At 34.4% G+C, this 18,320-nt stretch overlaps 1 protein-coding gene and 1 long non-coding RNA gene across 2 annotated transcripts in view; both read left to right on the top strand.

Moving 5' to 3' along the window:
• Cht6 (Chitinase 6) overlaps positions 1 to 5,701 on the top strand; it is an 81,847-nt gene extending 76,146 nt beyond the window's left edge. The window contains exon 18 of the mRNA XM_076408401.1: positions 357 to 5,701. Coding sequence (XP_076264516.1) covers positions 357 to 5,307 — 4,951 coding nt within the window. The 3' untranslated portion in view covers positions 5,308 to 5,701. The remainder of the gene's footprint in view (positions 1 to 356) is intronic.
• Positions 5,702 to 7,533: 1,832 nt separating this feature from the next.
• Positions 7,534 to 9,299, top strand: LOC143198911 (uncharacterized). Its single transcript, XR_013006315.1, has 2 exons — positions 7,534 to 7,656; positions 9,207 to 9,299. It is a non-coding gene; the product is annotated as an uncharacterized LOC143198911 (long non-coding RNA).
• The last annotated feature ends 9,021 nt before the right edge of the window (positions 9,300 to 18,320 follow it).

Here is an 18,320-nt window from a genome sequence, read left to right as displayed (position 1 = left end):
TGGCTCTAGATATATATTGCATGGCTTTACACTAAAACTTTTTATGTAGAATAATCATTTTTACCTTCAATGTAATTTTGCCATCGCGTGAAAACAAATGTTATATAAAAAATTGTATAGGTACCAGAAAATGTCACACACACATCACTAATCTACCTAACTTGGACTGTTTCTTCCAAGGAAAACGACGTCTTATTTCCACACATACACATGCATTGGTAGGACCACGCAAAACATTTCCTCGATTTCGTCTACCTCAGTTAAACCTCTATATAATGATCTATAATAATAACGAAAAATTTTTATATAGGTATCAAAAAGTTTTCTTGGCAATAACTCGAACTATTATGTTTCAGTTTGAAAGAGGAAGACGGCGTAAAAGAAGAAGACGTCCCAGCCACTGACGCCGAATTATCAGCCACTACGTACACCGAGCAAACGCCGGCTTCTATCATTCTTTCGACCGAAGGCGAAGCTCCACTGGGATCTCCATCGACAGAAACCGATTCAGCTTCGGCCAGCTCGTCCACCTCCACTGAAGCCACGTTGGTATCGCAAGCGACAGAACGAAGACGGCCTGTATTATTCAACCCGCGACCATTTGCCGCCACTTCGACATCTACCGTTGGTCCATCTTCATCTAGCGACGCTACGTCAAAGGTAGGTTTGCCTAGTTTCAAATTCAGGGCACGGGGGGGCACCACAACCACCACCACCACTACCGCAAGTCCCACCACTACCGAATCGGCCACGTTCCGATCTCGAAGCAGAATCAGATTCGCCGCTAATAACCGCAACGAGGATTTGGAACAGGAGGAGAAAGCGGAAAGAGCCGAAATCAAATTTCAACGATCTAGGTCTCGAGTAGTACCCACGACTACGGAGACCTTCGTTGATTTTACCACCGAACAAATTCGTAAATATCGACCTGTTGAGCTAGCCGACTTATCATCATTGACATCAGTGGATCTGAAGGCTTCCGATGTCAATAAACGTAGAAGAAAACCGACTGATCCTACTCCCATCACAACGACAACCGAACGTATCTTAGCAGAAGATGAGAAAACTGGGTCGAGAACATTACCACTGGCGAGAAAATTAATTGAATCCGCAAACTTCGGAAAAAGTCGTAGAGTAATACCCAGGAACAACGATCAGCTCGAGGTGGAATCAGAGAAAGCGGCAACCAGAAAAGTTATAAGACGTTTCAGATCGACTACGCCAAAAACCCTACCAGAATCCTCATCCAGTACGGCTCAACCGGAATCACAAGAAAACGTGAGAATAACACCGAGACCGAGAAAGGTTATAAGACGATTTAGACCAACTCCGTCAACATCCGAGAGGCCCGAGTCTGTGAGCGAGCCGTCATCACCATCAAACCCCAGTCCTAGAAGGAAATTCGGCCTCTTTAAAACCACAACAGCGCCAACAAAATCAACCAGTACTACCACAGAACCTAGTGGAATCATCACAGAACTGACTATCAGCACTACCTCGAATCCTCTATTGGCTTTATTCAAAACCAGATCCAGATTTGATCTTTCTAAAAATGTCACAGCTAAAGATGATACTGACGATGATGGTGATGATGACGATGACGCACAAACTGACAACAATGGAGTTTTGAACGGAGAAGAGGGAGAGAATATTAAATTATCTGAGTCGAATATTCGAGAAAGCAGCCAAAACGCATTCGGATTCGACGATAAACCCAGAAGGAAGTTTGGAAAATTTGGTAAAAATAAGGAGGAGGTGTTCGTTAAGGCCACCGTAGAAAAACAAGATGCTGTACCTGTTTTAGATCAAACTGAAACCACAACTGTATCGACCACAACATCTACGACAGCATCTACCACTGTAACACCTGAAGACGATGTTACCCTTTTAACTCGTACAGAACCAACTAGAATTATAAGGAGAAAAATCATTAGGAAGTTCAACAGCACTGCCCCTTCAACCACCACTGAATCGAACCAAAAGATTGGACGAACTCGTAAAGTTATTCGCCGACTTAAACCTGGCGGTAATACCATTTCTAAGGACGATATTAAATCAAAACCCCGCAAAAAAATCATACTACGAGGTCGTACTACGACACAGCCACCATCTACAACTACTGTACTTACCACTGAAGCTGATATCTCTACATCAGTACAAAATATACATTCTACGGATTTTAACTTAGATGGTATTACCGAAATTGAGACCTCTACGGCTGAAATAATGATATCATCCGAAGAAACCAGCACTGACACTGAAAGTATGGAAACCACCATTAAAATTGAACCTACCACTAGCATGTCTACAACACCAACACCAGAAACAACAACTGTTCAGTCAGCAAGAGGGCATTTCATTTTCAAGACAGCAGAAACAACAGAATCAGTAGTACCAACCAGTGAGCGTACTAGAAAAATATTCAGACCAAGACTATTCCAAAAACCCGTTGATACAACACAGACAGTAACAGAAAAACCAGCATTTGCCCAAAGAAAACCTTTTAGACCACTTTTTGGTAAGAAACCGAGCAGTGCTGACACACTAAGCGAAACAACTAGCACACCAGTTGCTAGTAGCCCACGATATAACCTATACTCGAGAAAACCGTTTACCACATCTGAGAGATATCACATTGAAGATACTCATCTTGGCGAGGACAGTGAAGAAAATAAAAATGAAGATGATGATGACGAGGATGAGGAAGAGGATGACGAAGAAGATGATGTCTCAGAGCATGATGATAACGAGGAAGATACGCCAAAATTCACCGTCTACACTTCATCAGTTAGCAGAACCCACAAGTACGAATCCAACACCAACTTTAATGATCAAGACGAAGAAGATAACGACGATGGCATCATAGCAAACAAGACGGTCAGTTCTTATACAATCAAAACAGCTCTCAATAGCCTCAATGAATCGGAGACTCTGTTGAATAACGACGATTTCGCTGAGGCCACTGAAATCCCTGAAGCGGAAGTTACAGATGATGACAAAGACACCGATGATCAAGCGCAAGCTGATTCCAACACGAATTCCTCAACCAAACGTAATTTGTTGTTCAGGTCGCAGAAGGACCGACCTCTTTATAACAGACAGAAGATTTTGTTGAGTAAAGAGGAGGTTGAAAGTAAATCTCAACAGGATCTCTTAAAAAGTCAACCTGGATTCAGTTACCGAATAACTACAACAAGCACTACAGCTACGCCGATATCAGAGACCGAGACTATTTTGCCGGAAACATCAACTGAAATTCCCCAAGATGAAACATCAACAGAAATTCAATATACTACTGAAGCAGTTTCTAGTGATATTGTAACACCAGGTGAAGAATTATCGTCCGAAAGGTTCATTACAACAACTGATAACAGTATTGATATGACCACCATTGATTCATTCAAACAAACTAGCTTAAATCCTATCCCTGATGAACTTCCTATAACCACAACTGTAGATACAGAAACCACAGTAAGTGAAACCGAACAAGACACTACCATAGGTACCACTGAACTGCCTGAAGATAGTACTGAAACAACCAAGGCTCCTATAACGACAACCACAGAGTACCTGAAACGAAGTACGTTAAGATCAATAAAGGACAGACCTAGTTTAAAATTCTCTCGTAAAGTTCCAAAGCCCACGTTCGGTATTAGTACGACGCCTTCTTCTCCGGGTTTCTCAACGAGAAAAACGTTCACCAGAACAAACGCTCTCGCTAAAAATCGTTTCACCAGACCATCCACTATCAGATCGGTATTCAAAACTACTACCCCAAGTGCAGGCATAACGCCAATATCTATTCGACAATATCTATACCAGCAAAGAGATAAATATAAACCGGAAGAGGAAAGTGGTGAATATAGCGAGGAAGAAGACTATAACGTTAATAAAGAAGAAGAATACGATGAGGAAGAACAAGTCGACGAAAAACAGCTGGAAGAGAAACAGGTTGAGGAAGGGGGATCTGAAGAAAGTGAGCCAGAAAGTCCGGATATCGAAACCAGTTCCAGATCAACTTTCAATTCACCATCTAGTACAACCAAAAGGGTGGTGAACACGCCTTTCGTTAATAAACCGGTGAAAAACAGTAAAGGAAATAAACCGAAATTCTCCAAAGTTGTCAACACCCCAGTAACCCCAACATTCGACATCGGTCAGGACATAGGCGTTGATACAGAAGCCGTAAAACAACGAAATAAAAACCTTTTCTCGAAAAGGAAAATGAACACTCCAGCCGTCCTATCCTCAACAACACCAACCACTGAGTCCGTTGAACCAACAGTCACTGAGAGTGTGAGCGTTCCAGAGATTGTGGAATCAACCGAGACCATCACCACCGAAAGGACGGACTTCGAATCGTCCACCACCGTACAGCTGAGTCCCACGGACCCAACTGATCCTAATCTCACAACTCTGCATCATGTGTTCGCCGAGGTCGATGACATAAACACTACTACGGAATCCATGATGTCCTCATTAGATCCAAACCTTGGTAAAATCGAAAGGTTAATTGAAGTGAACCGAATAGTGGAGGTGAAAACCAAGGAGGCAAAAGTGAAGAACCATACTGGGTCTGTAGAAGTGGAAACTAAAGTAGAAATTATACCTACGGTGGATAAAATTGGCGAGATATCTCGAATAACACTGATCAAGGTGGTTGATGGTAACAATGAGACCGTAATTAAAGACCCAATATCCAATGAGATTGGAAATAGTGATGTGGTGTCTCCTGTTTATACCACCACTGAAACCAAGCTCGATGAAGTCACAGCTAAAGTGGAGGAAGTTACTACAGCTTCGACTTTACATAAAGTTGATTTTTCGTTGAACGTTGATGATAACGACCAGCGACAAGAACGAAAATTCGAGATATACGGTGGTAGTAAGGTAGCCGATAATAAAGTCTTAACCATCATTGGTGGAAAGCCGGAAATAATTGATGGAATCTCGCACATCAACGTTGTGACGCCCAAAGCTCTTTCCGTAACCGAGGCCTCCACAATATCACTGGAAGGTCTCTTCCATAATAACCTGAATCCCAGTTTCTCTTCCACCGATGAATTACTCGAAGCAGGACGGTCGGAATTTGTTAACGTCCGGGTTCTGAATCAGGACGAGTCGGAACCAATAGCCAGAGCGGATAGCGCTATGGTACCCGTCCGAGTTCTTCCACAAGATGACGAAGAAGTCACTATGAAAGCTCACGTGGTGGAGATCCTCCCTAAACCTGATGCCAGAACAATAAAAATAGTACCGATTCGGGTGGAGATGTCCAGAAGCGTGGCATTCTCTCAAAAAACTTAAGCTTAATTAATTAGTTAATGTTAGTGATTTATTTATTACGACGCCCGTAGGAAAACGAAATTGATTTTCCGGGCTCTAAGGAAAATGAACGTGTAAATAGAAATAATTGTCGAGAAGTTTAGTCGGTTAAGTATAGAACAGCATGTAAATATCACCGCCAGCACTGTTTATATAATACCGTAGCACAGTCTAAATTAATTAACCCCCTTCATTCTTTTTGTGTGCATGTGCCATAATTAATGGTTGATAATTTTATTTTAATCACTTGTGTATGACCAGCGTGGGGTTTCTTCCTTTCCCTCTAGTACTGTCTCTGTCTCTCTCTACATATATATATTTTTTTAAATAATGTATTACCTAATATCTTAAATATAATATTGTGATATCTAAAAAATGGGGTTTTCTTTCACCTTTTACTTGTACAGTGTGTCATGTCTCATTCACCACGTGTTAATACCACCGAAAAAAAATATTGGTAAAAAACGAGTAAAGTTGATTTGGCGTCAGTGCCGATAGAAAGCTGAATTGAGATTTGGTTGGTGAGATTTCACTTGACCGAACAAGAGAACCTGAAATAAAAACTGAAGAAATGTTTGACACCTTAACTATATATTTAATTAAGAGAAATTAACAATAATTTTCACGATGTGCAATAACTGTGATTTAAACAGAATTATAGAGATAGTAAACGTTTTGATCCACTGAGCAGTTGCGAGTAAAAATTCGCAATATAATTAACTACAACCCATAAATTGCAAATGTTAATAAACAAGAAGTTTTGTGTACACTTTTTTGTTGGTAATTTCAAAAACCTAGTAACATTTTTTATAAAATATAAGACAAATCGTTGTCTATTCTTTCTTATCACCTCCATTTGGAAGTAATTTTATATATTTAAGAAATTTTTTGTATAAAAATCTTGAAGTTACTCTTCTAAATTGTATTATGTTGTGGATAATGTTACGAATGACACAGAATTTTGTGATTAAAACATATTTGTTTTAACTATTAAAGAAAGTTATAGAGATTAATTTACACATACTAAAGATACTTAAATCGTAATTTATCTTGTTTTAATGACATTTACATTACAAATGCTGTAAAAACATGGCCTTTTTCTTGTAAGAACCTCTGAAACCATTTTGCTAACAACTTCACTGCTATAGACTTGGCCCTAGAGCTTGTACCTCCTCCTATAATAAGGACCTGGAATACGATCAGTTAACTGCAGTGACTGCAATGTACGCAGTCATTTTCATGAATATCAGTGTCATGCCATGTAAAGCTCTTCTTTTTTCACAATGTCTTCATTTTCTACTTCCAACTAATAACTTTGGAATGGAATAGAATAGTGTACGCATTGTTCTTTGAACAATATTTTGTTGACATATTGTTATTATTAATGACAGGTTAATATATAAACACAAAAGCAACAATGTAATGAAGAATATTACGTTATCTTAATTGAATTGCAACATCACAACAATATCATTGTTTCTACTAAGATACTATGCATATGAAATTAAAATATGATTAACCTGAGCTATTATAGTAGCCACTCATTTCAAAAAAATTATGTTAAGGGCTATTACCCTATTATTTATACAATTATATTTAATGGGACACTATTTAACTGATAATTATATAGCTTACTGACTGAGAAAACAATCCATTATAATTTATCAGAATAATGCGTTCTCCTGTAATGAGTACAGAGTCCTAAATTCACTATTAAAACACTATGGGTTTCATAAAGGGGGTTTGAAGTTTTTCATTCTAATTCAGAAACTCATAAAGACAAGTATTTTCAAGAAATAATAATATTAACATCACCAGTAACAAGATTCGTTGTTCACTTGACAACTAGTGAATTTAGTGAGTCACAAATTAGCAATGTTTAAAAATAGTACTTCTAGTCGTCGAAATGTCCAATAATTTGATGCCTGTTATACCCCAAACTAAAGAAAATGTAACAGTCCAACTTTGTTATTGTACACTGTTCGAGCTAAAATAATAATTTCATTTCAAACAATTTACAAGGCTTTTTTATTAACATACTTATTTTGTGTATTAAAACGAACTGGTATATGACTCACAAGTTCTTGCGTAACAGTCTGTTTTTTTTTCAAACAGTGTTTTGTTAGTTATATTATTAAAGAACAAAATATATGATTTTTATATCCCGACATTTTAGATATAATAGATATGTTTTTATGGCTAACGATACAATAATATTAATCTTTTAAAACTAACCAGGAAGTATTATTCTTAAAATTATCTACAGAAAACGATCTTGACCTAAAAGTACTTTCATGCAGCTTGAAACTAGAACCTTACAGTAAAAGTAATGTAAGTAATTGTAAAATATTACTCTCTATATATGTACGTTAAAAAATATATCAACATTTTTATTTTAAATAAAATTTATATTAACTTTTTGTGTTATATTACATGTTTAAATGTTTCTATAGTTCCAATAAAATTATATAAATATTTAAGACATTCAATTTGATCAATTCAATTAAATATCCTTATATTAAAAAAAATTACTGTATTGGCATTTTTTAAATATTTTTGTTTTGATAATATAATCATGTACCGAAATATTGTATTTAAAAAATATATATACATGTTTTTTGATCTTAAAAATGCTGTTATTAGTACTTCAGATAAGAATATTTAGTTAAGATATTTTAGCTATATTAATATAATCTTAATAGATGGTTGTTTAGAAAAACAGATTTAATAAAAAAATTCTAGCCGTATATATTAAATATTATTGTCACAGAGATTATTTCTAATAAAATGCCAGCCTTCTTTTGTTGAGGAGCGGCAAATTGCCGAGATACATTTCGAAACAAAGAAAACAACACGAGCCAATCCCACAGAATTTGTACAGACTCTAATTTAAATTTGAATATGTAGTTAAGCTAACGTCTGACATCAGAATACCCGAAAACATTAGCAAAAAAAGACTTTCAAATACGCCTACAGCCAATTTCCTTTTAAGTCGAACGATTTCGGTGGAATTTATTAATCAAGTAGGCGCTTATAATTTTAAATTAAATAAGCAGTAAAATAAATTGGCAAACGAAGATATTATGTAATAAACGATAAAATTAGTCAATGGGTAATTATTAGATACTTCACCCTAATCAAGTAGTGATTAAAATAGTATTTATACATATTAACACATTAAATTAAAATAGTCTTAATATGATAACTTCACTTATTTATATATTTGGAAAATCGTACAGCAAAATTTTTGTGTAATCTAACATAGACGAAGACACATTTCGAAACAAAAAGATGTGTTAAATTGTTAGTTTTACTTAAATTTAATTGTTACAGGTTACCCACATTTACTTACGATAAAATTATGTTGTAATAACATATAATACGCATTTTTGTTAAATATATTCTTAGCTACCAATTTTAAAAATACTACGGTAATATTTAATACTTTTTAACTACTTAAAACTTTTTTTATTAAAACACTACAGTCATGATAAATTAACTGAACAATTTTACTAATAATTTTGATAATTTGCAAGCAACATTATTGGTTACTAGATGTTTAAAATATTCAGTTAAAAACCTGTTCATTACTCATCAATTTTATTTTTAAATAACTACGTAGAATTATTTGTATGTGACTACTGAAGAATATAATAAATTTAGAGTAATGCATGCTGTTTTTGCACGTAATTAACCATCAAAATACACTGGATTAAATAAAACACCAAACACTGAAGGGCTTTTATTACAATTTGATGAATTTATACTTACAAATATATTATTAAAATGTTTTTTACAATATTATATAACTTAATTAATAACCATAACAAATTCGACGTATTCTTTTTTTTGTCTAACCGGCACAATTCTCTTTCTTTTAGACGACCACATCTCGACCTGGCATCCGTTCGAGCTACCGAAGACGAGGTACCGCCACGAAGACCACCACGACTAAACCGAGCACCGGCGCGGATTCGGCGGCTGTACCTAGCCGGACGCCTTCCCCGAGAGGTGGTACCAAGCCGATCCGAAGGAGAACGACACCAAGAACGTCATCGACGGTTAGCGGTAGCAGGACGGTAGAAAGTCAAGGTGAGCTGGAACTTTGGGATGCGACCGATGTCATTTAGGGGGGACTAGGGCCTTGCGATGGAGAGTTTTGATCGATTCTGATGATTCACATCATTTTGAGGAATTCGAAAAAAATTATGGGTTTTTTATTATACCACCGCGAGTGAATCACGGCGCAGAGTGTTAAAGAGTAGCGGATCTTATGGATTTTCTATCGTTTAGGTCATCTTATGAGTTGTTGGGGGTCATTGTATCGGATGAGTTGAATCATCTATCGCGTATCATCAATTATCATGAATGATTTTATGTAACCATAAGAATACAATTAAAATACAACACATTTTTTTCTTTTTCACAATCTCTATTAATCGTAATAATTAACAGGTCAAGTCCCCAGCCTACCACAGTAAAACACATTTTTTTGGCAAAATTAGGTTTTTTATTCAACATAAATCCCTTCAAGGGTGATACACTGATTATAACGACCCTCCAACTTTTCGATACCACTTTTGTAGTACCATTTGTCTTTTGCTTCAAAATAGATATCAGTTTCGGCGATCACCTCTTCATTCAACGAAACTTGTGACACGGTGCATTATCTTGATGAAGCAGCACTTTCTTTTTCTTCAAATGCGGCCGTTTTTCGGCAATTTCGTCCTTCTTCAAAATACAGACGCCATAACCTTGCCAGCCGACTGTTGCGTTTTCCCATGCTTTGGAGCAGGTCCATGCAGTCCTCTCGGATGACTGTCAATTGGACCTCAGAGTGAAATGATGGAGCGATGTTTCATCCATTGTTACATATCGACGCAAAAACTCGGGTTTATTACGCTTGATCATCTTCAAACACTGCTCCGAATCATCAACTCGTCGTTGTTTTTGGTTAAAAGTGAGCTCGCGCGGCACCCACTTTGCACAGAGCCTTCTCATACCCAAATATTCATTAATGATATGATGCACACGTCCAGTTGATATATTTAGAGTGTCTGCTATTTCATTCAATTTCAATTTACGGTCATTTAAAATCATTTTGTGGATTTTTAAAATGTTTTCGTCGGTAACAACCTTTTTTGGGCGTCCACTGCATTCACCGTTTTCGATGGTCATTTCGCCAGGTCTAAACTTAGCATACCAATCCTTGATTGTTGATTTTCCTGGGGCAGCGTCCGGAAAATCGGCATCAAGTTTTTGCTTCAACTGTATCACAGTACAGAGCTCATTATAAAACAAAATATGCTGCATTTCCAACAAAATGAGATAAAAAAGAAATACAATCTACGATAGTTAGCATTGAAAATGAATAATACACTGAAATAAACATAGGAGCTATATATTGTCCCCTAAGATGCAAAATAATATAACAACGATACAGAGATTTATACACAGCCCATGGTCCACAATTAATAATTAAACACCTGAAAAAAGAGACGAATTACTCGCAGCAATTAATATTACAAATTGTAACTATCATTTAGGGCATGGGACCCATTTAATGCCCCACCGATAGTAATAAAGTGCCAGACCTACTGGATTTCGGTACAAAAGTAAAACGCCAAAGTATAGACGATCTTGAGCAGCAAACCCGAAATATAATTAAACAAATTTCGTCAGCTGCAAAAGAAGCTTGAAATTAAAATATCAGCTAAATTAACCCCTTGAAGTTAGGTAATAGATAAAGGAAAGTCGAAAAGTTAGGAGAGTATGACACAGAATCAGAAATGCTGTAGACAAAACAATATTTAATAGAATTAGTAATCAGACAAATAAAAAGACTAAATAACATAAACAGAAACCAGAGCAGAGACAATGTTACTCTCTATGGAAAGCAACTCGGAGCCTTAAAAGATCAATTATTAAAGTTCCGCCTATTAAAAGTGATCAAAATGAATGGGTTCGACGCAACGATGAAAAAGCTGAATTATTCGAAAAACATTTAGCTAACGTATTCCAACTGAACGATATCAATGATGTTTATCAGTCCAAAATAGCTGTAAATCTGATTTCTCCAATGGACCTTATCCTGGAACTAATGGACACAATAAAAATATATTATCCAATTTAGTACAGTGGTTTGTTGCTATGACCTTGCGCTATATCTTGGGGAACATATGATTACTGACAATATTCAGGAGAAATTATGGTACGATAATTTACGATGCTCATCTGACGCAAAATATATTATCTAGCCTCACATATTTCAAAATATATCATCCAAGCATTTTTATCTAGCTCTGACTAACATCGATTGGCCAAAATACGAATGTGTTTCGACGGACAGCATCGCTAAATGACGTATTATTCATCCTAAAGAAATCGAAAGTGAAATAAAGGAAATTCTTAAACATAAACAGACTCATCAAAGGCTATCGATGAGTCTCTTCTTACTTAATTATACGGCAAAACCAGTTATAAGGCAAATGGCAGGACGTTCGAATTCCTGCGTTGAAAGCGAGATGCCAATACCGTCGACATTTTTCTCTGGGGAGATGGAATTAAAATGTCGTAACCCGTCAGTTTTCCGATGACAATCTTGTCTTCTTATAAAATCTTCATAAAATACTTGTAACATTTAATATTTTGTTACGTATTATTTAATATCGTGACAAATGATATTTCTTTTGGAGTTTGACATACAACATTTTGTCCATATTCATTATTGTCTATTCTAGGGATTGCTTCGATAATGTTAATTTAGACTGTTAATTAATGTTAATTGACATAATGCCATTATATTACAAAATATTTCAGTGTATAATATAGAAAATATTTAAAAACTGCTGAACTTTTTCTGAAACTGCTGACGCATAGGCGCTGCAGTGCTGCAGAGCTAAAACAACAAAAAAAACTAAAGAAGCCCACAAAAAATAATTAATAATCTCACTAAGACACTAAAATATCTTCTATTACTTGGCAAAAGACAAATGAGTCATGTTTTACTAAATGAATAAAAAAAACCGCAATGCTATCACGCTATCGGTATTATTTATCTGGCCCACACAATCGTGCTCTGCGAGCTCCTTCAAACACCCGCACGGCACTACCACGATGTCCGTCCAAATAATTTAAAAAAAAAACCAAGTGAAGATTTCGCTGCATTGAGTCCAGCGCAGTATGGCCCGTATGTATTACCTGTTATCTGTATAGAAATTTTAGGCAAAGTGGTCTTTAATTTAATTAATATGAAGACATTTTTTAAATATTCTTGTGAAGAAAAGTTGGAATTTAAAGGAAAAGGTAAACCATTACCAGATAGAGAAATTTTTTAGAGAGAATAGAGACATTTATTTAAAAAATGAATGGATTTTCACTTTTATTTTCGGAATATTTTGGCAAAGTATTGGAAACTCATTCAAGAAATGATTTCAGAATATTTAATAGTACATTATCCCTTTAGAAATCGTGATAACAACTCCCATGATAACATCAGAGGCGGAAGGTGTTTCTCAACACTAAAGCACATCAAAACGGTTGTCAGAAATTCAATGGCCGAAAATATTTTAACAGCTCTTTTAAGCTATCTATTGAAAAATAGTTTATCTCCGAAATAGACAATTTTAATGACTTAATGGACTTAATTTATAAAAATAGGTAAACTAGGTAATTTTTATGAGGACCTCCCACTGAATCTTTGCGAAATACACAGAAATATATGAGGTAACATTTGGATCTAATAATGACAATGATCATGATAAGAATATTTTAATGATGAGTTAATATTTCATAGGTTTTGTCTAGAGTAAGCCCATTGCAATTCCTATTGTAATATTTCGTAATAAATCAAGGATCGCAAAGAACATATTAAGGTACAGATGATGGACAAAATAACATGTATACCTGACATATATAGCAAATCCTTCACGAAATAGCTTCGTATAGTGACTGAAGAGTTTCTAATGAAATGCTATCAAAGAAGATGATATAATGATGCTCTTCAAACCACGACTGATGATGTTCTATCATGTTTTATTTAGGCCGTTATTTGACACAAACTTTTGCTTGTTGAACAAAGCGTATAATAGACTGGGAGAAAACGTACAAGACTTGGCATTTAAGTTACATGACTGAACAATACACATGAGTCACATTATCTACACGGGAAGAACAAGATATATTTTAGTGCATGGCGTTCATATTATCTTGTCTAACCCTTGTATATTAACCCTGTATGTTGGATCACATTTTGTTTTATGTTACTATTTCAGTTGTAACAGTAATCTTCTTGTTGATTCAAGATATCGATCGGCATTTTCTTGTATCTGTATTCGATGGCATTTACAAAAACAAATCAAATCAAAGAAAAAATAAATGCGAGTAATTCTGCATTATATTTATTCCCGTCACTTTCACATAATTCTGACCGCAATGAGACCACCAAATCGAATTCAATAATAAATCCAAGTTAATTACAACCGTATCTTTGTTTTGTAAAAGTACAATAACAGAATCAATGAAAATATGTCGTAATTTTTTTCTAATAAGCCTACAGTCAGTTTTCTTCCATGTCGGATAATCGGTATGATGTACAAAGTTGGCCTTTATATTAATTTTAGATGATAAAATAAGTAATTAAAACAGTATTCTGCTGTTCTACCGTACCTTTTTTATACAAAAAAATACAACAGAAACAACAAAATTGTATCGTTATAATTTGTAATTGTATCTAGCTACTCTTTTAACATGTTAAGTAATATAATGTAGGTCAATAAGACTCTATTACATCAACCGGTAATATTACATCTGATAGTACCAAGTCTGGAGTATAGCAGGTGTGAAAAATGTCTCATTAAATCTGTGACAGTTTTTCCTTGTTCAGTATGCAGTTGTTTTTATTCGTTACTTAATTCATTACATATAGTCGTTTAACATATAGAATTTTTTTTATTATTATTTAATTATTACATTATTACTAGTCATTTCCGACTAATCTACAATTTGTCTTTATGATAACATAAATCTAGGTATATATCTATCTTAATATCTGGTGAAATAATATTTATACATATCACTGCTGTATTTTTTATTATACGCACTTCACTACACAACACTACACAAGATCAGATGGTTTGATACATTTTAGTCTGTGTCCTGCTCTGGTGGTAACCAAAAGTTACAATACTTCAACATTCTCATGAGAATGGAGTCTTTCCTCATGCCTCCTTGCAATTCTCTTGATTTGTTGACTGACTGTGGCTATCTGATATCTGGAGGTCTCGATGTAGGTAGTCAGTCCTGTAGTATTTGGGTGCACTCACAATACTTCTCAGGACTTTGTTCTGAAAAATTTGTATTTTGTTTATGTTACTCTTTGCAGAATATCCCCATAATTGAACTCCGTATATCCATATAGATTTCAGTATTTGCTTATATAACAGCAATTTATTATGTACTGATAACTGTGATTTTCTTCCAATTAGCCGATACATTTTCCTATATTTTCTTTTCTTCTTTATATGTTCCTTCCAACGAACTTTTGCATCAAAATTCATTCCAAGATATTTAACGTTGTTGTTATATGGAATGATAGTATTATTTAATGTTATTGATGCTTGTAAGGTCTGATGGTAGGTGAACTGATTTACTTTTATTTTCCAAGCTTATGTCCAATTATATATATATTGTCACTTGCCTGTTAATAAATATTGTTATACGTCTTTGTATTGCTTAGACTGTAATATGGTAAAAGGTAATAATTCTAATTTAAAAACAATATTATTAATATAAAATTCTAGAAAAAAGACTTGTTTTTGTTATATAGAGATAAATGTTTATTAAAATTTAATTTATTTAAATAACTATTTCCGTTTCTAGTGAAAAATGTTACCCAATTAAAAATTGCGACAACAAATAATAATAAAATAAGTTCCGATTGAAAAATCAATTGATTCGGCAGTTTTTAAAGTAGTTTAGCCAAGGTTAGATGGATGTTTGTATAATTTTTATTAAACATTAAATTAAATATATCCATCATAACTCTTGGAACTTGGTCTTGTGAAAAGTTGTTAGTCTTTCTTGCAACAATATGTTGTTCAATTTGTTCAAATGACTTCATTAGGCATCTGCAGTAACAATTTTGTTTGGTTTTAACAACTTATAATACACCATATGCACAACAAATTTATAATCATGATTATTCCGCTTCGGTGTCAAGATGTCTTCACTTTTTGCGATTGTTACACAACGTTGGGCAAAAGTCCCGCTACCATTCATGCAATTGCCACTGGGTGGAATTAATGGAACGATTATTTTCAATAAATATTGTCAATATTTCTTCTCGTTATTGCGGTGCATATTTATCCATAATAAAATATGAATGTCTACACAACACAATGGTTAAAGCGAAACTGAGCTAAACGTCGCACAACCAAGATGGCGCGCAATCAAAATGGTAGCGATACTTTAGCCCCATCCTAGTATATCCACTTTTCATTACTAAACTTACTGACTTACTCACAATAAGTCAGTGCAAAATATAAGCTTCAAAAAAATTATGAAACCGCTATGTTGGATTCGTGTGATAGCAATTTTCCTGCTAAATTACAAAACAGCTAAATTACCTGAAAATTTTTTAATAGTTTCAGGTAGTCTAATAAGTCTTGTTTTGAAAATGTTTTGTTCTACTGTTATTCAAAAGTTGTAACATTTCACTGAGAATATTGACATGATTCTCACGATTTCCTGAGTGACAATCATGATCTGAAGGTCTCGGTATCAGTAATCAGTAATCCCCCCCCCCCAGGTAGTACCCCAACTGGAACACCTACAACACTTCTCGGGACTTTGGCCTATAAAACTTATTGTATTGTATTTATACTACTTATGTCTATATAGGTTTCAATACTTAATAATATAAATACATTATGTATTGATAATTGTGATCTTTTTATAATTTCCAATTATAATAACCAGTATATTTTCTTATATTTAAACTTCAATTCTTTTTTTACATGTTTCTTCTAGCGAAGTTTTGTATCAGGAATAAACATCGAGATACTTAGCATTGTTTCTGCATGGAATGATAGTATTATTTATTATTATTGGTATTTCTGCGGTCTGATTATATGTAAGCTGTGCAGACATGCACAGATTTACTTTTGTTAATTTTTATTTTTCAGGTTTTTGTCCAATTTTTTATATTTTCACTAGCCTGTTGTAATTTTCGTGTGGCTTCTTCGCTATTCTCTCTGACAGCAAGAATCAGAGTGTCATCAGCAAATATAGTGACCCTGATGTTTTTCATTTGTGGTATATTACATGTGTAGAGCAATTAAAGAATTGTCTCCAATAAACCGCTTTGTGGTATATTTGTTTTAGCTTCTTTTATTACAGAGTAGGCTTGTTTTTGAATGACTAAACATTCCATAGTTCAGTGTTTTGTTTCGATAACATTTTCTGTAGGTTATGAACAAGGCCGTCATGCCATACCTTGTCGAAGGCTTCTGCTACATCTAAGAATATAGTTGAACATACCTTTTTGCCTTCATAGGTTTTTTCAATTACATTTTTTATTCGGTGCTCCTGGTCAATTGTTATATGCTTTATTATAAACCCAAACTAGAGTGTTAGTATTAGGCTTTTTCTCTCAGTCGGATAAAGCCTAGTTAATAAAACGTTAAAATGAAGTTAAAATGTGTATGTTAGTTATGACATCATCACAATAAAAACAAAGACATCCTTTTTAAATACATTTCTTCCCATTATTCTCTTCCTGGTTATGTTCGAATTATAGTTAAGAAAATCCAAGATATATTTGTGAAAGCTAGTACTTGCTAGGTTCTTTTATTTCAAATTAGACGTCTTGGACAGCAGGAAATTGACCGAAAAAAAAACGAACTAGACTCCGAGAGATCATTTTACGTAAAGAATTATGAAAAATCGAGCTACTGAACGCCAGTTTCCTTTCGAGCGGTCAGTATTTTTTCTTTTCTTTCACAGACACGAGTGTAACAAAAATAACAATGGACCGAACTAGCGAACCGTGAGTTATATATCGAATCGGCGGAATTTAATTTGTTTTCGTTCTATTCATCATTTCGCTCTGCTTTCTAATTTAGAATGAGATACGAAATGATTATAAAGAGAGCCGTTTAGCGATTGATAAAATGCAGATATTTTTTTTAGGGATAGAATACCATCGAATATTTTCCTCGGGTTAGTCTCAATAAAGTGCGTAATTTCTATTTTTAACGTTTTTTTTTTATATAAACAAAATCGTTTGATCGATCTGAAAAAGTATTTGTCCGCCTTCGATGAGTTTAATATTAACTAGAAAGTACTCGAACACAGTTTCACCATATTTACATTGGAGTTTCTTGAAATTAAACCTGACATTCATTAACATTAACTTAAATTCTTAACTTTTAAAACTTAACGAGAAAGTTTCATCATTCAGACTTTTTGAAAACTGATAATTAAATGGCGCTAGATATGACATAGGTTATCATCATAACTTTTATATCCACTTAAATAATGGCATAATATAAAATAATTCGTTAATAAAATCATATCTCAAGCAGATTATTTACGATAATTATATTAGATATTGAGAACTAGATACTTCATATCATAAACATCTATTTTTCTACAGAAAATTCTCTCCGACAATAACAATAGCCACCGGCAGGTATTTTGCCGGATGTCATCCGATCCAATGATATTTTAAACATTATGACTATAAATTTCCCATCTGCATTATCAGTCTTAACAGCACTTGTGCCTACAATTAATTGTTTAAGATTTTGTTAACTTATTTCCGGTACAACTTTGAAGGTTACAAAAACACTTGACATTTGAAAAGGACGTCATTTGAAAACAACAATTATATTTTTCGACATTGACAAACGATTTTCATTTGCCCAATTATAACAGATTTGTTACAAAATAAACTTCCGAACAGAAACTTCTTTGTCTAAAAATGTTACATTAAT

This window comes from Rhynchophorus ferrugineus, unplaced genomic scaffold (genome assembly GCF_030347505.1).
Source record: "Rhynchophorus ferrugineus isolate W39M unplaced genomic scaffold, kcgeb_rfMv2 rfM6, whole genome shotgun sequence".
Lineage (NCBI taxonomy): Eukaryota > Metazoa > Arthropoda > Insecta > Coleoptera > Curculionidae > Rhynchophorus > Rhynchophorus ferrugineus.
This window is presented reverse-complemented; position numbering and strand designations above follow the sequence as displayed.